Below are 18,072 nucleotides of genomic sequence, written 5' to 3' on the forward strand. Positions count from 1 at the left end.
ATAAGACCTGGTCTTATTTTATTATAAGACCTGGTCTTATATAATATTAAGACCCGGTCTTATTTTACTATAATACTGAGGCTAATATAATATGATATGATACCGGGTCTTATATTAATTTTTGCTCCAAAAGACGCAGTAGAGCTGATTGTGCAGCTAGGTCTTATTTTCGGGGAAACACAGTATAACCTTTGGCTGTGAATCATAACATACTAAAGAAACAGCAGACCTGAACTGCCAGATGCAGGATAGACATGGACATGTCGAGAAATCGGCTCCCCCACAGGAGCAGGTAGTGCTACACTGGCCATAACCCCCGAGACAATAATAACGGGGCAACCAGCAGCCACTTTAGTTCATTCCTCTGACAAGACTGAGTCACAGTCTGGGTTGTTCTGTTTCAAGCACAAGAAACAAAAAGGGCAAAGCAGCCAGGGACGCAGCCTGGCGCAGCTCCCCTGTGCAGCCAGGGACACAGCCCGGCACAGCTCACCTGTGCAGCCAGGGACACAGCCAGGGACACAGCCCGGCACAGCTCACCTGTGCAGCCACTGGGACATGGCCCCAGCACAGCTCACCTGTGCAACCAATGGGACACGGCCCCAGCACAGCTCACCTGTGCAGCCAATGGGACACGGGCCCACACAGCTCCCCTGTGCAGCCAATGGGACACGGGCCAGCGCAGCTCACCTGTGCAGAACTCCTTGCTCACACTGTGAGGCACTGTGATCCGTCGGTACACGATGGGCTCTGACTCCAGGATGTTCTCATCATGGCGGTACCGAGCAGGCCTTTCACTTGGGAGGCCCCGGGAACGGGTGCCACTTCTCCTCTCGTATGTATCAATCTCCTCAAACACAGCTGCCTTGTCAAAAAGGGCCAGGTTCCCTTCAAAATCAAAATCCGTGTCTGGGATCTCTTCAATATCGTCCCCGAAGCACTCGTCATCTTTATTCTTCATCTGGCCATTTTTTAAACCACTTTTCTTTGGAGTTGCCTGATTTGGATGCCTGCTACTAGATGACCCTGGAGGAAAAATCGGGATTCAAGTCAGTGTGGCCACAGAAAGCGCTCAGCGGAAGCAGAAGACACACTCGTCCCTTAAGGAGGAGTGCTACAGGAATCAAGGTATAGGTGGTTAAGTTATTCCTCAGGCACGTTAAGTAGCATAAACTACCACAAATCTCCTGGAATAATAGATTTTACATATTACCCAAATAATAGAGAATATGAAATAAGCAGCATTCCTGGAAATTGTAACCAGTTCTGCCCTTCATAAGGAACCTGATAAGACACAGGCTTATGACAACTGAATATCAAAAAACTAAAGGGCAAAAATACAGCAGTCTCTTCCCACCAGTCTGGGTGGTCTGGTTCTGAATGTCTGGCAGTGGTTTGAGAGAAATACTCCAGAGTAAAAGAAAGCCAAGTCCTCATAACCTGAAGCTCACAGGAAGATACTATTCAACTGGCTCTTAATTCTATGTTCACCAAGCAAGCAAACTCCTGCTTTTTAATTTGGTGCCAGGCTAGACCCCAGCGGGAGGGAATCTCTGGTATAGACAGATTCCAGATTCTTAGCCAGATACACATCTCCCACTTACTATAAGTTGGCATTTTGACTTATACACCTGTTTTTGGATCTTTTGGTTAATGTGATCTCTTTTCTCAGAATTTTATCGCTTTCGGGTAAGCAATTTCTGAAGCATCAAATAATGACAAAGACCACATTGCCCTGATCCTGTAGAGGCCACACCAAGACCCACCCACTTCAGCACCAGAGCAGCCAGCCTCAGTGCCTGGGAAAGACCACGCGGCCACGCCCATCAGTCAACAACTCCTCTAGCAGCCAAAGCGCCAGACGCCACAGAATTCTCCCTACGCTCCATTCCCAGAAAGTCCTGAGTTGGGTTTGTACCCTGACCCTCATCTGACAACCGGAAAGGGTGGATCAGGTGACTGGTATGCCACACTGAACCTCCACCACGGTCTAAACAAATGTAATGTACTTCCTTTGAGAGACTGGGTGCCTCAGTTACTGACAATACTCAAGTAGAGGTTAGAACAGTCATGAGCACCCCCTTCCCGCACACATACCATCCCAACTATCCTGCTCTGCCTAACTCTTCTCACAGCAATTCCCTTCTACCCAAAGGACCCTGAGCCAGGAGACCTAGGATCTAATTGTTCTGTCAATAACATGATACATAATCTTATACCTGTCATCCAACTTCTCAGTTTCCCTGTATGGAAAATGCTCACTGTGGTATCTCCAGAAGGGTTTCTAGCACATAGCATGCAGTCAATACATATTTAATGAATTACTCAACATCAGCAAGATTAATTACAATAATTATTCTGAAAGACGTGTGCTATGCAAATGTAACTTGTGTCCTAGTCTTCCTAAGGCCACACACTGGTATGGAAAAGGGATGTGGCTGGCAGGAAAGATTTAGGCCTCTGGAAAAAAACTAAGGCCAACCAAAATAAAGAAGAGGAGGAAAAACTGGCTGAGCCACCAGAAACAACTCAAGTCTATGAACCATGGAGAAGCTCGTCAATGTCTGGGTTAAGTTCTAATTCCAAAAATTTGATAAAAGCATTCCGTGAGTGTGCTGTGTGTCACAGCTAGGTGCTCGATTATCATATGTAACCAAGACATGCTACTTGAAATGGAAGGAGAGATATTTAAGCTAATAATGAAAATAAAATGTAATGAGAGTTTTAAGTTTACATAAAGTGCCATAGAAATATGGATGAAACAGCAGAGCTGGATTAGGAATGGGAGAGCAGGAATGAAAATATTAATACAAGGTCAGGATAACACCATTAGCAACACATGTTAGCAGGGGAAGAACTAGAGAAAAAGTCGAGTTTGCCAAATTATCAATGTGCTGCCTCAGTATCAAATCAAACCATTCTATCAGGAAACGGGTCTCTGGCCAGTGGTCTCTTCCCAGTGGCGGTGTGCTCACCAGCAGTGTGCAGGATAATCCCCTGGGAGTAGGAAGAAGATACTAAATATTCTATTTATTTTTCCTTTTAACTAAAACCAGTAAGAAATCAAGCCTCATGAATTTAGTGTATGGATGGAAGTTGACACCCAGAGGAGGGTCCATGCCAGCCAATCACTTCCAGTATGTGAGACCCGAGGAAAGAGCGAGGTTCCATAACAAGAAGTGTGTATATACGCAAGTAGAGTTACATCTTTTTTGTGTGTGTGGTGAAATGTATGTAACCTAAAATTTACCACTTTAACCATTTAGGTGTACAGTTCAGAGGCATTAAGTACATTCACACTGTTCAATTACACAAATTTTTAACTAAAGCATACAAAAAGTCAGTGGCTTAAAAACATTCCTCTAGGGACGGCTGGATGGCTCAGTTGGTTAGAGCGCGAGCTCTCGACAACAAGGTGGCCGGTTCAGTTCCCACATGGGATGGTGGGCTGCGCCCCCTGTAACTAAGATTGAAAACGGCCACTGGACTTGGAGCTGAGCTGCGCCCTCCACAACTAGATTGAAGGACAATGACTTGGAGCTGATGGGACCTGGAGAAACACACTGTTCCCCAGTAGTCCCCAATAAAATTTATTTTTAGAAAAACTAAAAACCAAATAAAGAAATTATGTGTAAAGATAATACTAATCTTGTCTGCAGTCATAAGCGGATAAGAGAATGGCAGAGCTAACACTTCCCCTGGTATTCTCACAGGCCTTTAGGCAGAAGAGATTTTTAAAATTAATCTAATCAGACGTAAAAACAGAGACAGACCCCCACATCAAAAAGCATCAAGGTTATTCCAAACATGAATTCATATGGACTATCACTGACCACTGACGAACTTCATCCTAAGTATAAATACACTCCCTTTGTTTTTGCAGGAGTCTGCAAAATAGAGCCCCGGGGCCAAATCCTGTCCACGGCCTGTTTCTGTACATAAAAGTTTTACTTGTTTATTTGTTTGCATATTGTCTAAGGCAAGTTAAGTACGTACTGGAGACAGAGACCGTATGGCCTGTAAAGCCTCAAGTATTTAACATCTGACCCTTCACAGAAAGCTTGCTCACCCCGCTCTACACGTCATGCCTCTCAGAATTGTTCTTTCCAGCTATGACTGCCATTAAAAAAAAATAATAATAATTACTGAACCTGAGGCCAATTCTTGAATATGTTTCATTCAAAGTGTTCAGTGTGTCATTGAACTTCTACAGTATTGTATTTGAACTCCACACTAGCCCTTTGTGATGCGGGCCTTAAACTCTACTCACTACATTCTTCCTTTACTCGCTGGCTTCCTGTTAGGTTCCGCGACCAGAGGTCAGTACTTGGAGAGACAGGAAGGAAGAAGGAAGAAGGAAGAGACTTTCTTGTTTGCTTGCCAGTCGCGCCAGCACCGCCCTGGCAGCTGGTCATCTCCAGGGTTTTTTCCTGGTGTGAGCAGACCCGGCAGTGGTACTGGAATCGGCTCTGTGAAGCCCCTTCTCCCAACTTTCAGGTTCTGATAACCCCAACTGCCTCCTTTTGTTTTCCCTCCCTCCGTGTCTCCTTTTGCTTTTTTTAATCTTTCAACACTTCCTTAGCCAATTCCCTTTATTAATTCTTTTCTGAAAGAACTAGTGTGGTTACTACTTTCCTTAGTGGTATATTAAGATTTTTTAAATTAATGACAGTTAATCACTCTATGCTAACGAAGTATTAATGTTTAATAAGAAATTTTAAAAAAATATTTGAATAAAATATTACTATAAAAATAGTTCACTTCATGTTTATCTAATCCTTTTGAATTTGTAAAAGTAAAGACCTTTCTGAGTTACAGACACAGACACACACAGAGAAATAGAGCTTATAGCTTCGATTCTAAAATCACAGACATGGGTCAAGAGTAAACACAGAAATACACTCGCCAGCCCAGATATCATAGAGGCGCTCTTCTCCCAGTGTGTATAAAAATCTTAATTGATTTGAGCTCAAAGTAGACAATCAGAAAAGACTTTAAAAAGACTAACAAAGCAGATCCTCTGTTGCCTCCCACCTAACAGAGATTAGATATCTAAAAACATCAATCCCTTTATAGAGATACACAAGTGTTCAAACCATAAAACCAAGTTCCCAATCATTGCTGCTACCAATGGGGAAGAGCTTAGTTCTAAACCAACCAAAAACAAAGCAAAACCACAAAATCAGTAGAAAGGGAAAATACCAAAGAAACAGAAAATCCGCCAAGTTCCAGTGCTGCTTTGGATTCACCTCTGGGAGCCAAGAAAAGATGTACCTGGGTTTCACCTGCTCATGAGGCACATCACTGATTATGTTTCCAACAGCGTTACTGAGGTATAACTGGTACAACAAAACCTGCACATACGTAATGTATACGATTTGATGAGTTTGCACCTATGCAGAAACCTGTGACACCATCACCACAATCAAGGTAACAAACACACCCACCATCCCCCTCCAAAAACAGTCAATGACGCACAGGTATCTGTTCTAGCCAAATATTAATTTTTAAGCAAAAATACTAATATTTTGAACCACTGAACCATATTTTGAACTAGTAAAATATTACTGTAATACAGTTCACTTCATGTTTATCTAATTTGTACTTCATGTTTACCTTTTTTAATTTGTACTTTTATGCCTCATACCTAATGTATGTAATACGGAGGTACAGAAAACAATAAATTGATGAGCCAATCAAGAGTTCTTATGAATGTCATATAAATGGTTAGTTCTGAAGGAGGAAGTACAAGAAACCTAATGACATAATATCAATATTACAAGTCAAATATTTATTGCTTATTTAAGGCACTATTTAGGCCAAAGCATCATTCCTTTGAAGCTGAATACAGTTTACTTGGAAGAAAGGAATGGTGTTGGTCTACATGAGTCCCTTCCCTCCAGCCAAATGCATTTGTCATCACACTGCTGAGTCCCAAACACCATCTGAGCCATGAGAGTACTCTGATTGGCCTTTTTCTTTACGCATTCATTCAAAACACTTTTCCTTAAGCATCTGCTGTCTCCCGAGATCTGTGCTAGATGCTGGAGAGTCAAAAGTGAACAACAGCAAATCAACCCAGCCCCCACCTCCTGTGACGCTCACCCCGTTACTGCCATTGCTGGTCACTCCTGCAGACCCAACAGCCAGACTGCCTGCATTTTCCAACACAGCACTTGCAACAGGCCCCTGCCACAAGTAAGTGATTTTAGAGTGAATGTGTTCCTCTCCCTGTTAGCAGACTGTCTATCGCGTAGTCAACAGCCAGACCCCTCTACCCTCAAAACAAAACCCATTTCTGTTCAGATTCCTCCTGTCAGGTGAGGGGGTGAATTCCTACATCACCATGGCGGCACTCCTGCCAATAACCGATTTAAGCGGGGGGGGGGGGGGGGGGGGGCTATGGCAGTGGTTTCCGGTGCGGGGGTACTGCCTCCTGCAGAGCTCCTGCCTGGTTCTCAGTCAGCGCAATTCTGCCCTCCGAGGAACACCTGATAACGTCCGGAGACAGTTTCGGTTGTTACAACCGGCGGCGGTCGGGAGCTACTGACACCTTGTGGGGGGGGTCCAGGGGCGCTGCTAAATATCGCACCACGCACAGGACAGCCGCACACACATCACCCGGCCGGAAGCACCCAGAGTACTGAGGCTGAGAAACATGCTAACGATGACACAGCGGACGACATGGTGTCTTTGCTCCTTTCAAAGAATGTTAAATGTGCATGAGACATGGAAGTGCTGGAGCCAGTACTGTCTAGTACTTTAACATTTACTGGGAGCCTTTTCACCAAGATTACTTCATTAATTCTTATAATACTCTAAGGTATTAGAGAAACGTGAAAATACTTTAAGATGGTTATTACTGCCTACAATTACTGGCTGAGATTAAACAAAGGAAGACACTAAGGACTCCCCCACGTGTTACCTCGCAGAACCTGTGCCTGGCTGCATCTTAGGCTCCCATACACACATTATCTCCAAAACAACCGAACTGAGCTTACCATTCTACAAATGATGAAACGAAGGGCGCTCCAAACTTACAGAGCTAAGGAATGTCCGAGTTAGGATTTGAACTTTGATCTGTCAGATTCCCAATTCTACACTATTTCCACATATAAAAAAGTGGAAACAAGAGTAGGGAAACCATGAAACTCTGACAGACGTCAGCAAAATTAAGAGCTACTAGCAGAGAGGATCATGTCTAGAAACAGCACGTGAGGCAAAAGCAAAGCACCTATTCAACACAGCACAATGGTTAAAAAAAAAAAACAACTCAAAAACAACAGGAAACAAGTATTCCTTCTTTAAAAATAACTTTTTGTTAATAAATGTTCAGAGTGGATAATGCATAAAATATACAGAAAATTACAGATATTGACTTAACATTTTGACATTTCCTTTTAGTCAAAAATATGCATCCATCTTATGAAATTTTGTATCCTGCTTTCTTCCTTAGAAGCAGCTTCCTGTCTCATGAAAAATTTCTCCAAATATTTTTTATGGCGGCATAAATTATAGATACCATACTGATATAAACACCATTCCTACTGATGAACTTTTAAGCTATTTCTTATTTTCACAGTTGCAGTCTCAGCCCAAACATGCTGTCTTTGATTACTCCAGCTGAAAAATCGCTCCCATCTGACCACTTGTAGCAGTGTGGGTACTACTCATCTAGCATTTACCTTACACTACCTACCTTTCCTGCAGTGCTTATGCTAAATTTCCAAAGAGCGTGTAAGCCAACAGTGGGCACAACCGTATCATTCAGACCTGTCACCCAATACTATAGCTAGTCCACCCTAAGTACACAAGTTTGTGGTGAATTAAGAAAGAAAAAGAGCCATATCAAAATAAAATAAACCCAAACAAACAACAGAAGTTCAGAGTCTAAAAGGTTATAGAGAAAAGGCAACTTGAGATAAACTATGAGAAAGAAAGGCAGCCATCAAAAACGACGCCAGCCCCTTCCCCTCTTCCTCTGCGCTGCCTCCGGAGGTGGCGTTCACCTTTTACCCGGTATCATGGCTGCCCTCAGACCACTCATGAAGCCCAAAATCGTCAAAAAGAGGACCAAGAAGTTTATCCGGCACCAGTCAGACCGATATGTCAAAATTAAGCGTAATTGGCGGAAACCCAGAGGCATTGACAACAGGGTGCGCAGAAGATTCAAGGGCCAGATCTTGATGCCCAACATTGGTTATGGGAGTAACAAGAAAACAAAGCACATGCTGCCCAGTGGCTTTCGGAAGTTCCTGGTCCACTACGTCAAGGAGCTTGAAGTGCTGCTGATGAGCAAAAACTCTTACTGTGCTGAGATTGCTCACAACGTCTCCTCAAAGAACCGCAAAGCCATTGTGGAAAGAGCAGCCCAGCTGGCCATCAGAGTCACCAATCCCAATGCCCGGCTGCGCAGTGAAGAAAATGAATAGACAGCTTGTGTGCAAACTGTGTTTTAATAAAACCATAAAATTCTTCAAAAAAAAAAAAAAAAACCACGATGCCAGCTGTGCTGCGTAACTGAAAAGGACAGGAAGATGCAGTTGGCAATGATAACACGTGAGTATGAGGCGAGGACTTCAGAGGGAAGGAATGTGGTCATGTCTACTAAGGACTGATAACGGGCTGCTCTGGACCGATCACAATCACAGATGAACACAAGCAATTAATCAGTGCGAGAGAAGACAGGGTAAAAACGCAAAATGGGAAACCATTTTTGGCTCGACCATAGGACTCCAAAAATATAACTTTCAACCACACCCAGACTGTGTCTTTAGAAGATTATCAGGTATTTTCTCACGCTCCCTCTGAATACAGATCTTCCATTCTTTCATGTGACATACACTAAGGACGAGCTATGTTCCAAATACTGTCAGGAAAGCAGAGAGTGAAAACAAAATTTCCAGGTGAAAATACTGACATCAAAGGTCAGCAAGAGAAAGATAAAATAAAACAAACAAAGGCAGGCTAACGTGCCCAGTTGTCTCTTATTCTTCCCTTTCCTCATACTTCAATACAAATATTGGGAAATCCTAGATGAATGAGCTGGCTCAATACTTGGTTCCTCAGCCCAAAGGGCCTTGCTCTGTATTAAGCTGGCCTTTGGCCACTGGGAGAGAAAAGCACTTCCTTCGGAAAACATAAACAGCGCTTCCCAGATTTCTTTCCTTTTCAAGTACAAGGGCCAAGTATGCGTTAAGACTTGAGGCTGGCCGTCTTCCTGTGCCATTTTGCTGCCAGCCTTTGGCACAGAGGCCCCTTGGCCAGGATAACTTATAACAAACCTATTGTTGTATAACCCTCCGTGCCACTTATTTATTGGTTTTTGTCACACACACATGTTGCAAAGGAAAACTCTGTCCTGCCCTTAGCACGCTAAAGGGCACCTGAAGGTCAAATTGCAAATGTTTTCATGTCAGACTCAATGGGCTTCGTGAGGAGGTGCCAGAAAGTATCTGGGACCTTCTTTTCAACTCCTAAATTCTAGGCCCTGGTCATCAGTCAACTTCTTGGGCTCAGGCAGCAGTCTGCTGGAAAAATGAAGCACATCCAAGGAGGTTAAGAAGTCACAGTGGACCTCCGAAAACTTGGCAAAAAATCACTTTCTGACCTCAGGTGCTGGGCTCACTGCCACCCTGCATGATACACAAACGTGTATCCTTAGCGGACCACAAGTCATTGGCCTCTGCTCCCTAGGACTGACGTTCTATTCAGATATTCTGAATGGTCAGTTCAATGACCAAGGTCATCCAGACTATCCTTTATAACTGCTCCCCTCACACACCTAAAGGAAGAGATTAAAATCTGTTTTAAATCTCTCCTCCGTGTTGGATTAGGTAACTAGAGTCAACAAATCGCTTAACAATTCGTTACTAACCTTGAAAGAACACTTAAAAGCCAGAACTGAAGAGAGATTATATTCCTATAGCTTTTTCAATCTATTTAGTCTTAACACCAATATACATATATACCGGATGAAATTCTATTTATACATTCCTAAGGAGAAAAATACTTACTCTCCATTTCATTAATTCATTTCATTCATTAATGAGAAAAAAAACTGATAACCTACATTACAACTGTGGTGGGAAGAAACCAATCTATTTCCTTGGAATCCTTAAAATGCTACGAATGTCAATCTCTGGCAGACCGTTCTACTCATTTTCTAGGGCTCACTGAACAGATAAATAGATGTACCTATATCTTTTATCACAAACCAATTCTCAGTCACATTTCATATTCAAATTCCCAGGCCACAGACATTTCCCACACTAACCTGGATTCCAAAGAAGTTCTCTGAAAGAGAGTAACAGTTTTTTGCCCATGATCTCTTTAACTTATTTACGTGCAGTTAACAATCTAGGAAAAGGGAACGGATCAAACAGCAAATGCAGAAGCAGCATCAACCAGGGGGTACTTCTGAGAGTGACTGCACTTTTTAATCTACCAGAATGACTTGTTACAGTCAGTTACATTACTTGTTTTGAAGTTAGCTGCACTCTTTCAAGAGAGTTGCTGTAACTGTCAGTAACAGAAAAATGAATAGAAAAAACTGATAGTCTTACATACACCCAGCAATCCTGCTCCTAGGTATTGATGCAACTGATCTGAAAACTTATGTCCACAGAAAACCTGCACACCAATAGCGGCTTTATTCATAACCACCAAAAGCTGGTGAGTGCTGCCACGATGTCCTTCGATGGATAAACGAACATCTATTCAATGAAATATTATTCAGCAATAAAATGAAATGAGCTATCAAGCCACAAAAAGACATGGATGAATCTCAAATGCACATTGTTAAGTGAAAGGGGACAGTTTGAAAAGGCTACATACTGTGTGATTTTAATTATGTGATATTCTGGAAAAGGCAAAACTACAGAGATGGTAAAAGGTCAGTGGTTGCTGGGGCAGGAAGAAGAGGTCGTGGCAAAGGGGAAGGCCTGGACAGGTGACACGAAGGATTCTGTATGATACTGTGATGATGGGTACCAGACACTGCGTATTTATTAAAACCCACCAGACTTTAGAAGCACAAAGAATGAGCTTTAATGTATGCAAATTAAAAAAAAAATCACTGAGGAGGTTGGAGGATAGAATGCAGAATGTGACAGAATTTGTTACAAATGCATGAAACAAGCCTAGGAAGATGAACGGTGGCGGTACAGGTTAGTAATTCTGATACAGTTATACGCGTATACTAGAATTGAACAATTTAAGCCAATGGATGGCAGATGGTGGGCCACGGGCTTCTCACTGTTGGAGTGAGACGTTACAGATAAGAAAAGTAGGCTGAAATGATCACATGGTCATGGATTAAATTGAAGACATTAGTATAAACTCCTATTTAGCTGCAGGGAGTACAGATTATACACAGAAGTATTTATGGGTATGTGTATATATACAGTTAAGTACACACGCATTTCCCTGCTCTGCCAGCTGAAAGGCAAGACGCAGCAGCAGTGAGCACACCTAGTGCGCAGATCATTCTCCAGTCAAAGGAAACAGCTCCTTAGAGACATGGCTGATTTTAGGGCTGGCGCAGGAAATACAGACGATAAGCCTGGAGCATCTTCTAGTGCCAGAAAGTGAAGAAGTACTGAGGGAAAAAAACCCAACCACGAGTACATGTCAAAATGCAGGCAATGGGGTATGTCAAAGAGACACAACAGTCAACTGAAAGAGCTCCCAGTGGCCAAAGCTAAAACAATGGCCTCTAAAATAAAGCAGTACTGAATTTAACCCGAAGTATAAAGTAAGTACTTAGGAGTCCATACTGATAAAAATAAATGGTTGAATAAATAACTACATGGGGGAGAATCTCTGGTGCAGAAAATTTCCAAATCATTTATGTAGATGTTCCCTCTGTGTAACTTCCCACTACTCCCAAGGTGTGGGCTGCACAAAGTGACTTCCTTCCAAAGAGCACAGTATGAAAAAGGAGTAACTTTATAGAATCTGACACATACACCTAAGCCGGGCAATCAAGGTCAACATCAAAAGTCATAAACCATGCTGACAGTAGACACCCTTGATATGGTGACGACAATGATACTTTACATCTTCCTCCCCAAAATACATAACGCCAATCTAATCATGAGGAAAACATCAAATACCAATTGAGGGGTATTCTACAAAATACATGGCCAATACTCATCAAAACTGTCATCAAAAACAACGAAAGTGTGAGAAACCATCAGAGAGCCAAGAGGAGACATGACCACTAAATGTAAAGTGGTATGCCAGAAGGGAGCCTGTGACAGCACATTAGATAAAAGCCACAGCAAACTGAATAATATAGACTTTTTTCAAAAAAAAAAGGAGAAAAAAGAACGTAGAGAAAGTTAAAGTCTAAATGGAAAGAGTCATTTTCTATCCAAGCATTCTATACATTTTCAAAGGATACAGAAGTAACAATTCAATTTAAGTCTCAGGTTTTCAATCATTGTCAATTCAGGTAGTTACTTAAGAGGCATGGAGGAAAGTGCCTTGAAATACATTTTTTTAATTTTCAAAATTCCAAGTTTATTCACGGTATCGGGTATTTTCAAAACTTAAACATGTTGGCCCTGACACAGGGGCCACACAGATTCTTGTGAATCTGTTATAATTCACGATCATAGCTTTACTTTAGTGAACACGTTAAAGAGTTTAACAGATTCTAGTGAATTCACTATGGTTCTATCATGAGCAAATGGCATTCAACAATTCGCTAGTACCAAAGGAAAGTGGACATCAACACACACTCCAAGGCTTGTGCTCCTGGACGTGCCGGTGGGGGCAGTGAGTACAGCACAGCTACACTGGTCAGTCTGTCAGAAACTGTAAGATCACAGACACGTCCATTTCTCTCCTCTGAGGGTAGGAGCCAAATCGCAAGAAAAGTGATTAAAAATCTCCTGGAACAGCCCAAGCGCAGGTCCCACTCAGGTATCACTACGACCATCAGTCACCAGATTAAAACCAACACCACTTCTGTCTATATGAACTCTAGGCTGATCACTGACTTTTCTTGAAGAAAGGGAACTGGTGTGAGTCTCTAGCAGCTTCTTTCCTTTCCCTTAACAGCTTGAGAAAGTAGCTCTGGAATAAGAGAACCATGCTGTATTTTTGTGAAGCTCTACCAGCATCTTTTGTATTTGGGTAACAAAGGACTTGTTTATAGAACAGCAGTGGATAACAACTTACAGCCCTGAAACATCAGATTAAGGAGGAAGAGAACTTGCTCCAACTTACAGGAGTTGTGCCGACGACGGAAACTTTTGGACTGGCTCACGGGCTCCATGTGCCTGTCCACGTAGCTCTTGGAGCACTGCTGCTGCTGGGGGGAGATGGCCGCCTCCTGGCTCCTCCCCTCTATTCTCCTAGGGATGCTCTGAGGGGCAGTGCTGGAGGAGGCTGGCTTCCTCACCAACCTGCCCGTGCCATTCTGATTGATGCCCACTTGGTACCCAACACCAGAGGGGCCAAATTCTGTCTGATGAAGATCTCCAAAATGCTGGTTTTCTCCAGGACCTGGGATCTCTAGAATTTTTAATTCCGTAATGTCACCTGCCCTGAAATACACAAAAGAAGCCAAGTCTCAAAACTGTAATAGTGGTAAAAGTGATGAAACTAGAATCAATAGTAACCAGCTATACCTTTACAGGGCTGCATTTCAATGAGTTATCGAAGGTAAAAACTAGAAAAGGTGGTACCATGTTCCCCCGAAAATAAGACCGAGCCGGACAATCAGCTCGAATGCGTCTTTGGGGCAAAAATTGACATAAGACCCAGTCGGTCTCATATTATATTATATAAGACCCAGTCTTATATTATAGTAAAATAAGACCGATCGGGTCTTATGTCAATTTTTGCCCCAAAAGACGCATTCGAGCTGATTGTCCGGCTCGGTCTTATTTTCGGGGGAACATGGTAGAGCGCTTAAGGAGAGGCTCAGCCACCAACATTCAACAGACACAGCACTAGCCCTCAAAGAGCCCTGCTGGCAATGGCACACTACCATCAGCACGTGAGATTCCCAGAATGCAGAATGGCGTTGTCACTCATTCCCTCACTCCTCATTGGTAGGCACAGAGAGAATACTTACTGTGTGATTAAGCCCTGCGCGAGGAACAGGGTATCAAGAAATGAAAAGCAACACATGCCCACAAAGAACTCGCAGTGTGGTCAGCGCAAAAGACCAGGAGACAATGGAAAGTGGTGAACACAGTGACAAAGGTGTGCAGAGGAGACTAGAGAATCCAGAAGGAAACACAGAAGTAGTTTGGCAGAGATAGATGAAACACGTGCTTCAAGTCTGGGTGGGAAGGGACAACAAGAGCTAGCCAAGCAGGAGAGCATCTGAGCCTAGGCTCAGAGACTGCGAAAACATGGCCCGTTTGAAGAACTGCAAATGTTACAGGGTGACTAATGGGAAGGATGTGTGTGGAGGGCCATCAGTTGGGAGGAAATCAGGTTCCAGTTCATAACCACATGGGATTTTCCTGGTGGCTGCAGGGAAGGTGGAGAAAGCAGAGGCAGGAGCACCAGTTAGACGAGGCAAGAAGTAAGAGAGGATGAACAGGGCAAATGTTGACGCAAAGGGAGAAGGGAGGATGGAACCAAGAGACATTTGGAATCCACAGGATGTGGTAACTAACTGAACTAGGGGATCAAAGAAGAATTTCTTCTTATTCTTTCTAACTTGGGTGAAAGGTGTCATTGGTCACCTATTAATGGAAGCTCTTGGGAAGAATAAATCTGCAGGTAACATCGTGAGGCCAGCTTTCAAAATCTTAAATTTAAAATATCTTGTCAGATACCCACCTGGAAATGACCAGTAGACAATTCAAATGAAGTGTCTAGAGCTCAGAAAATGGGTCTAAATTAAAGATTTGGTACAGGCAAGCAGAGAAGTTATCAGTAGTATCAATGGCCAGTTTATAAATATTCTCATGGGGATAAATGATATGATATATGCAAATCATTAAGTCTAGTATTTGGCAAGAATTCAATACATGTTTATTATTACTACTAAAAAAAGATTTGGGGTCTCATTAATGTATAAGAAGGTACACGTGAGATTGTCTAGAGAGTACGTAATGAGAAAGGAATCAAAGAGAAAGTTGAGTACACCCATCTTAAGAAGGGAATAGAAGAAAAGGAACCTGGAAAAAAAAGATACAGAAGTGGAGGACTACATGGAAAGAAAACCCAAAGGGGTGACAGGGAAACTAAAAGAGCATTCCAACAGTTCGGGGGCATCTGAATAAGATTATAATTGAGACACTGCCATTGAATTTGGCAATTAGGTCACCTGTAACCTTGGCAAGAGCTAGTTCAGCAAGATGGTAGTTAGAAAAAAAGATAATGGAGGAGTAAGGAGGGACTAGAGAAGGAGACCACAAAGGGAACAAAGGAAGACAATTTTGCTCTGAAAAGAACTGGGGGAGTAAAGAGGAGGGAATGACAGCTGCAAATGCACGTTGTGTGCGGGGACGTCTGTACTATGGGAGACCCGGGAAGGTGAGAATGCAGAGAGGAAAGAGGCGGCATAAATGCTGAAACCAAAGACACAAAACACATGCAGGGTCTCAAGGAAGACAGACCAGAACAGCATACAAAGCACACGTGATAAGGTGAGCCCTCAACACAAAGGGTGTTTCTTCTACTGAGACTTCAGAGGAGGTAAGAAATAAGAATGGCTACACCTACAGAAAGGTTACATGTGGGTACTGTTCAGAAAGTCAAGGAAGCTGCGCCCTGACAGTTTTTTTTTCTTCTTTTTTTAAACATAAGTCTGTCAAACTAGTGAAAAGAGGGATGTGAAGACAACAACTGAACTTGAGACGTGTTGGCAAACACTAAGAAAAACACATTCCTATAATTAAGGACTTTAGCTACTGGGCTACAGTGTGCTTCTAGAGATAAATTATAATACAAATCTACAAAGAGAGATACATTTATGCAGGGGGAAAATCAAGAAGAACTTAGATTAAGAAAGCACAAATGATACAAAACTGAGAAAGAAAATCTGAAACCATAGAAGAAAACAGAAAAGTTATTCTGAATTTGACCCTTTGAAATAAAATGATGATGCGTGCTTGATAGAGCAAAGTGTTTCACAAGCTCTGAATCATTAGCTGAAAGCTACTTACCACCCAAAGCCTCTGCTCAAACAGCAGCTGGACTATAGATCTAAGGTTGCAGCATCTCCCCTCTGACAAGACTTGACTCAGAAGCAGCCTCATGCGAGAGGACACCGGCAAGCGAGTACAGGTCCCAGCCCCGCAGAGCACCAGAGCGGATGGAAGCATCAGCCAGGACTCACCTGAAGGTGACTTCTGGCACGAGGCACTTCACCCCGTTGTGGAAAGGCCGGGTGAGAGAAATGGTCTGGCTGACCTGGTCCACTGCGGACACTCTGCCCTGATAGACACCCAAGCTGTCCCCACAATTGATGGACACGATGCTGCCCAGCCAGTCCGCAGCCATGTTTCCGATGTGAGCCCACCGTGCAGAGAGGTGTACCTGGAGAAACAGACAAACCTTTTATTCAATTCAGGGAAGAATTACACCAGGCTCTGTACCAGGTGTTGCTTAATAATACACATTCTGTCGCATCCTTAATTAATGTAATAAAACTTTTTCAGTAGGCGTATGCTTATTAATGAAAAAGCAATATTATTCAATATAATATATACAAAGATCTTACAATTGCTTTAAAGCACATGTACCGGATAATTATTTACCCAGACATCAAATCACACAAACTATAACCTACTTTTAATATATTTGCCATCAGAATGTTTTCAAAAAGATTATATATATTTATATTATATATGATATATAAAAAATAATATTGGTAATGTCAGAGTAGCTCCTATCAGACTAACCCTCTTGATAATCATGATAAATTCTGGACAAAATTTGTTTTTAAAACCTGACTGAAGGCATTGGAGAACACTACACCTAACAACTACAGAATATACTTGTATATTCTTTTCAAATCCACATGGAATACTCTCCAACATACGCTGGGTCCTAGACTACTATCAATTCGTTTCAAAGGACGGAACTCAGGCAGAGTATATCCCTTATCCACAACAAAATTCAATTTGAAATTGATAATATTTCAAATATTCCCAAATATTTGGAATTAAACAAGACATTTCTAAAAAAACCTATGGGTCAGGGAAGAAATCAAAAGGGAAGTTAGAAAATGTTCAAACTCAGTGATAATGAAAATACATCTAATATGTGGTGATGGAAAGAGAACTGACACTGAGTGGTGAACACACAATGTGAGATATAGATAATACATTGCAGAATTGTACACCGAAATCTATGTAGCTTTATTACAATTGTCGCCCCAATAAACTTTAATTTAAAGGAAAAAAAAGGAAAAGAAAATACAACATTTGTGGGATGCACTTAAAACAATGCTTAAAGGGAAAATTATAGCTATAAATGATTATACAAGTATCTGACGAAGACAAAGGGCTAGCATCTAGAATACTGGGGGTGCCAAAAAAAATGTATATACATGACTTCTTTCATCTTTTGTTATTGGTATATATTAAGCATTACAATTTTAAAACTGTTTTCCTGTCTTAAAATGTGTATACATTTCTTTGGCACCCTCTGTATATAAAGAACTCTCATAACCCAACAGCAAAAAAAAAAAAAAAAAAAAAAAAACCCCATGAAAAATGGGCTAAAGACATGCAAAGACATTTCAACAAAGATGTACATATGGCACATGAAAGGATGTTCAACATCATTAGCCATCAGGGAAATGCAAATTACAACCACAATGAGCTATCACCACACACCCACCAGAAGGGCTAAAATGAAAAACAGTGACACCACCAAGTGCTGACAAGAATGTGAAAAAACTGGATTACTCATACATTGCTGACAGGAATATGAAATAGTGCAGCCATGCTGGAAAACAATTTGTCAACTTACAAAAAATCTAAACATGCCATTACTACATGATCCAGCAAAAGCACTACTGGTCATTTATCCCAAAGAAAGGATGAAGGCTGACTTAAGTTTACACAAAAACGTGCACATGAATGTTTATTT

General features: G+C 42.0%; 2 protein-coding genes across 4 annotated transcripts in view; one reads left to right on the plus strand and one right to left on the minus strand.

The window, feature by feature from the left end:
• The window catches only part of EDC3 (enhancer of mRNA decapping 3), a 50,728-nt gene that overhangs the window by 19,475 nt on the left and 13,181 nt on the right, over positions 1–18,072 (minus strand). For all 3 annotated transcript variants that reach the window (XM_033108592.1, XM_033108590.1, XM_033108591.1), the window contains 3 exons: positions 16,313–16,512; positions 13,237–13,556; positions 691–1,026 (listed from right to left, as the gene is read on the minus strand). In XM_033108592.1, coding sequence (XP_032964483.1) covers positions 691–1,026; positions 13,237–13,556; positions 16,313–16,476 — 820 coding nt within the window. In that variant the 5' untranslated portion in view covers positions 16,477–16,512. The remainder of the gene's footprint in view (positions 1–690; positions 1,027–13,236; positions 13,557–16,312; positions 16,513–18,072) is intronic.
• LOC117023599 (60S ribosomal protein L32-like) lies at positions 8,010–8,477 on the plus strand. Its single transcript, XM_033108593.1, has one exon. The coding sequence runs from the start codon at positions 8,025–8,027 to the stop codon at positions 8,430–8,432; it is 408 nt and encodes a 135-aa protein (XP_032964484.1). The 5' UTR covers positions 8,010–8,024; the 3' UTR covers positions 8,433–8,477.

Source organism: Rhinolophus ferrumequinum, chromosome 6 (assembly GCF_004115265.2).
Source record: "Rhinolophus ferrumequinum isolate MPI-CBG mRhiFer1 chromosome 6, mRhiFer1_v1.p, whole genome shotgun sequence".
In the NCBI taxonomy this organism is placed as follows: Eukaryota; Metazoa; Chordata; class Mammalia; order Chiroptera; family Rhinolophidae; genus Rhinolophus; species Rhinolophus ferrumequinum.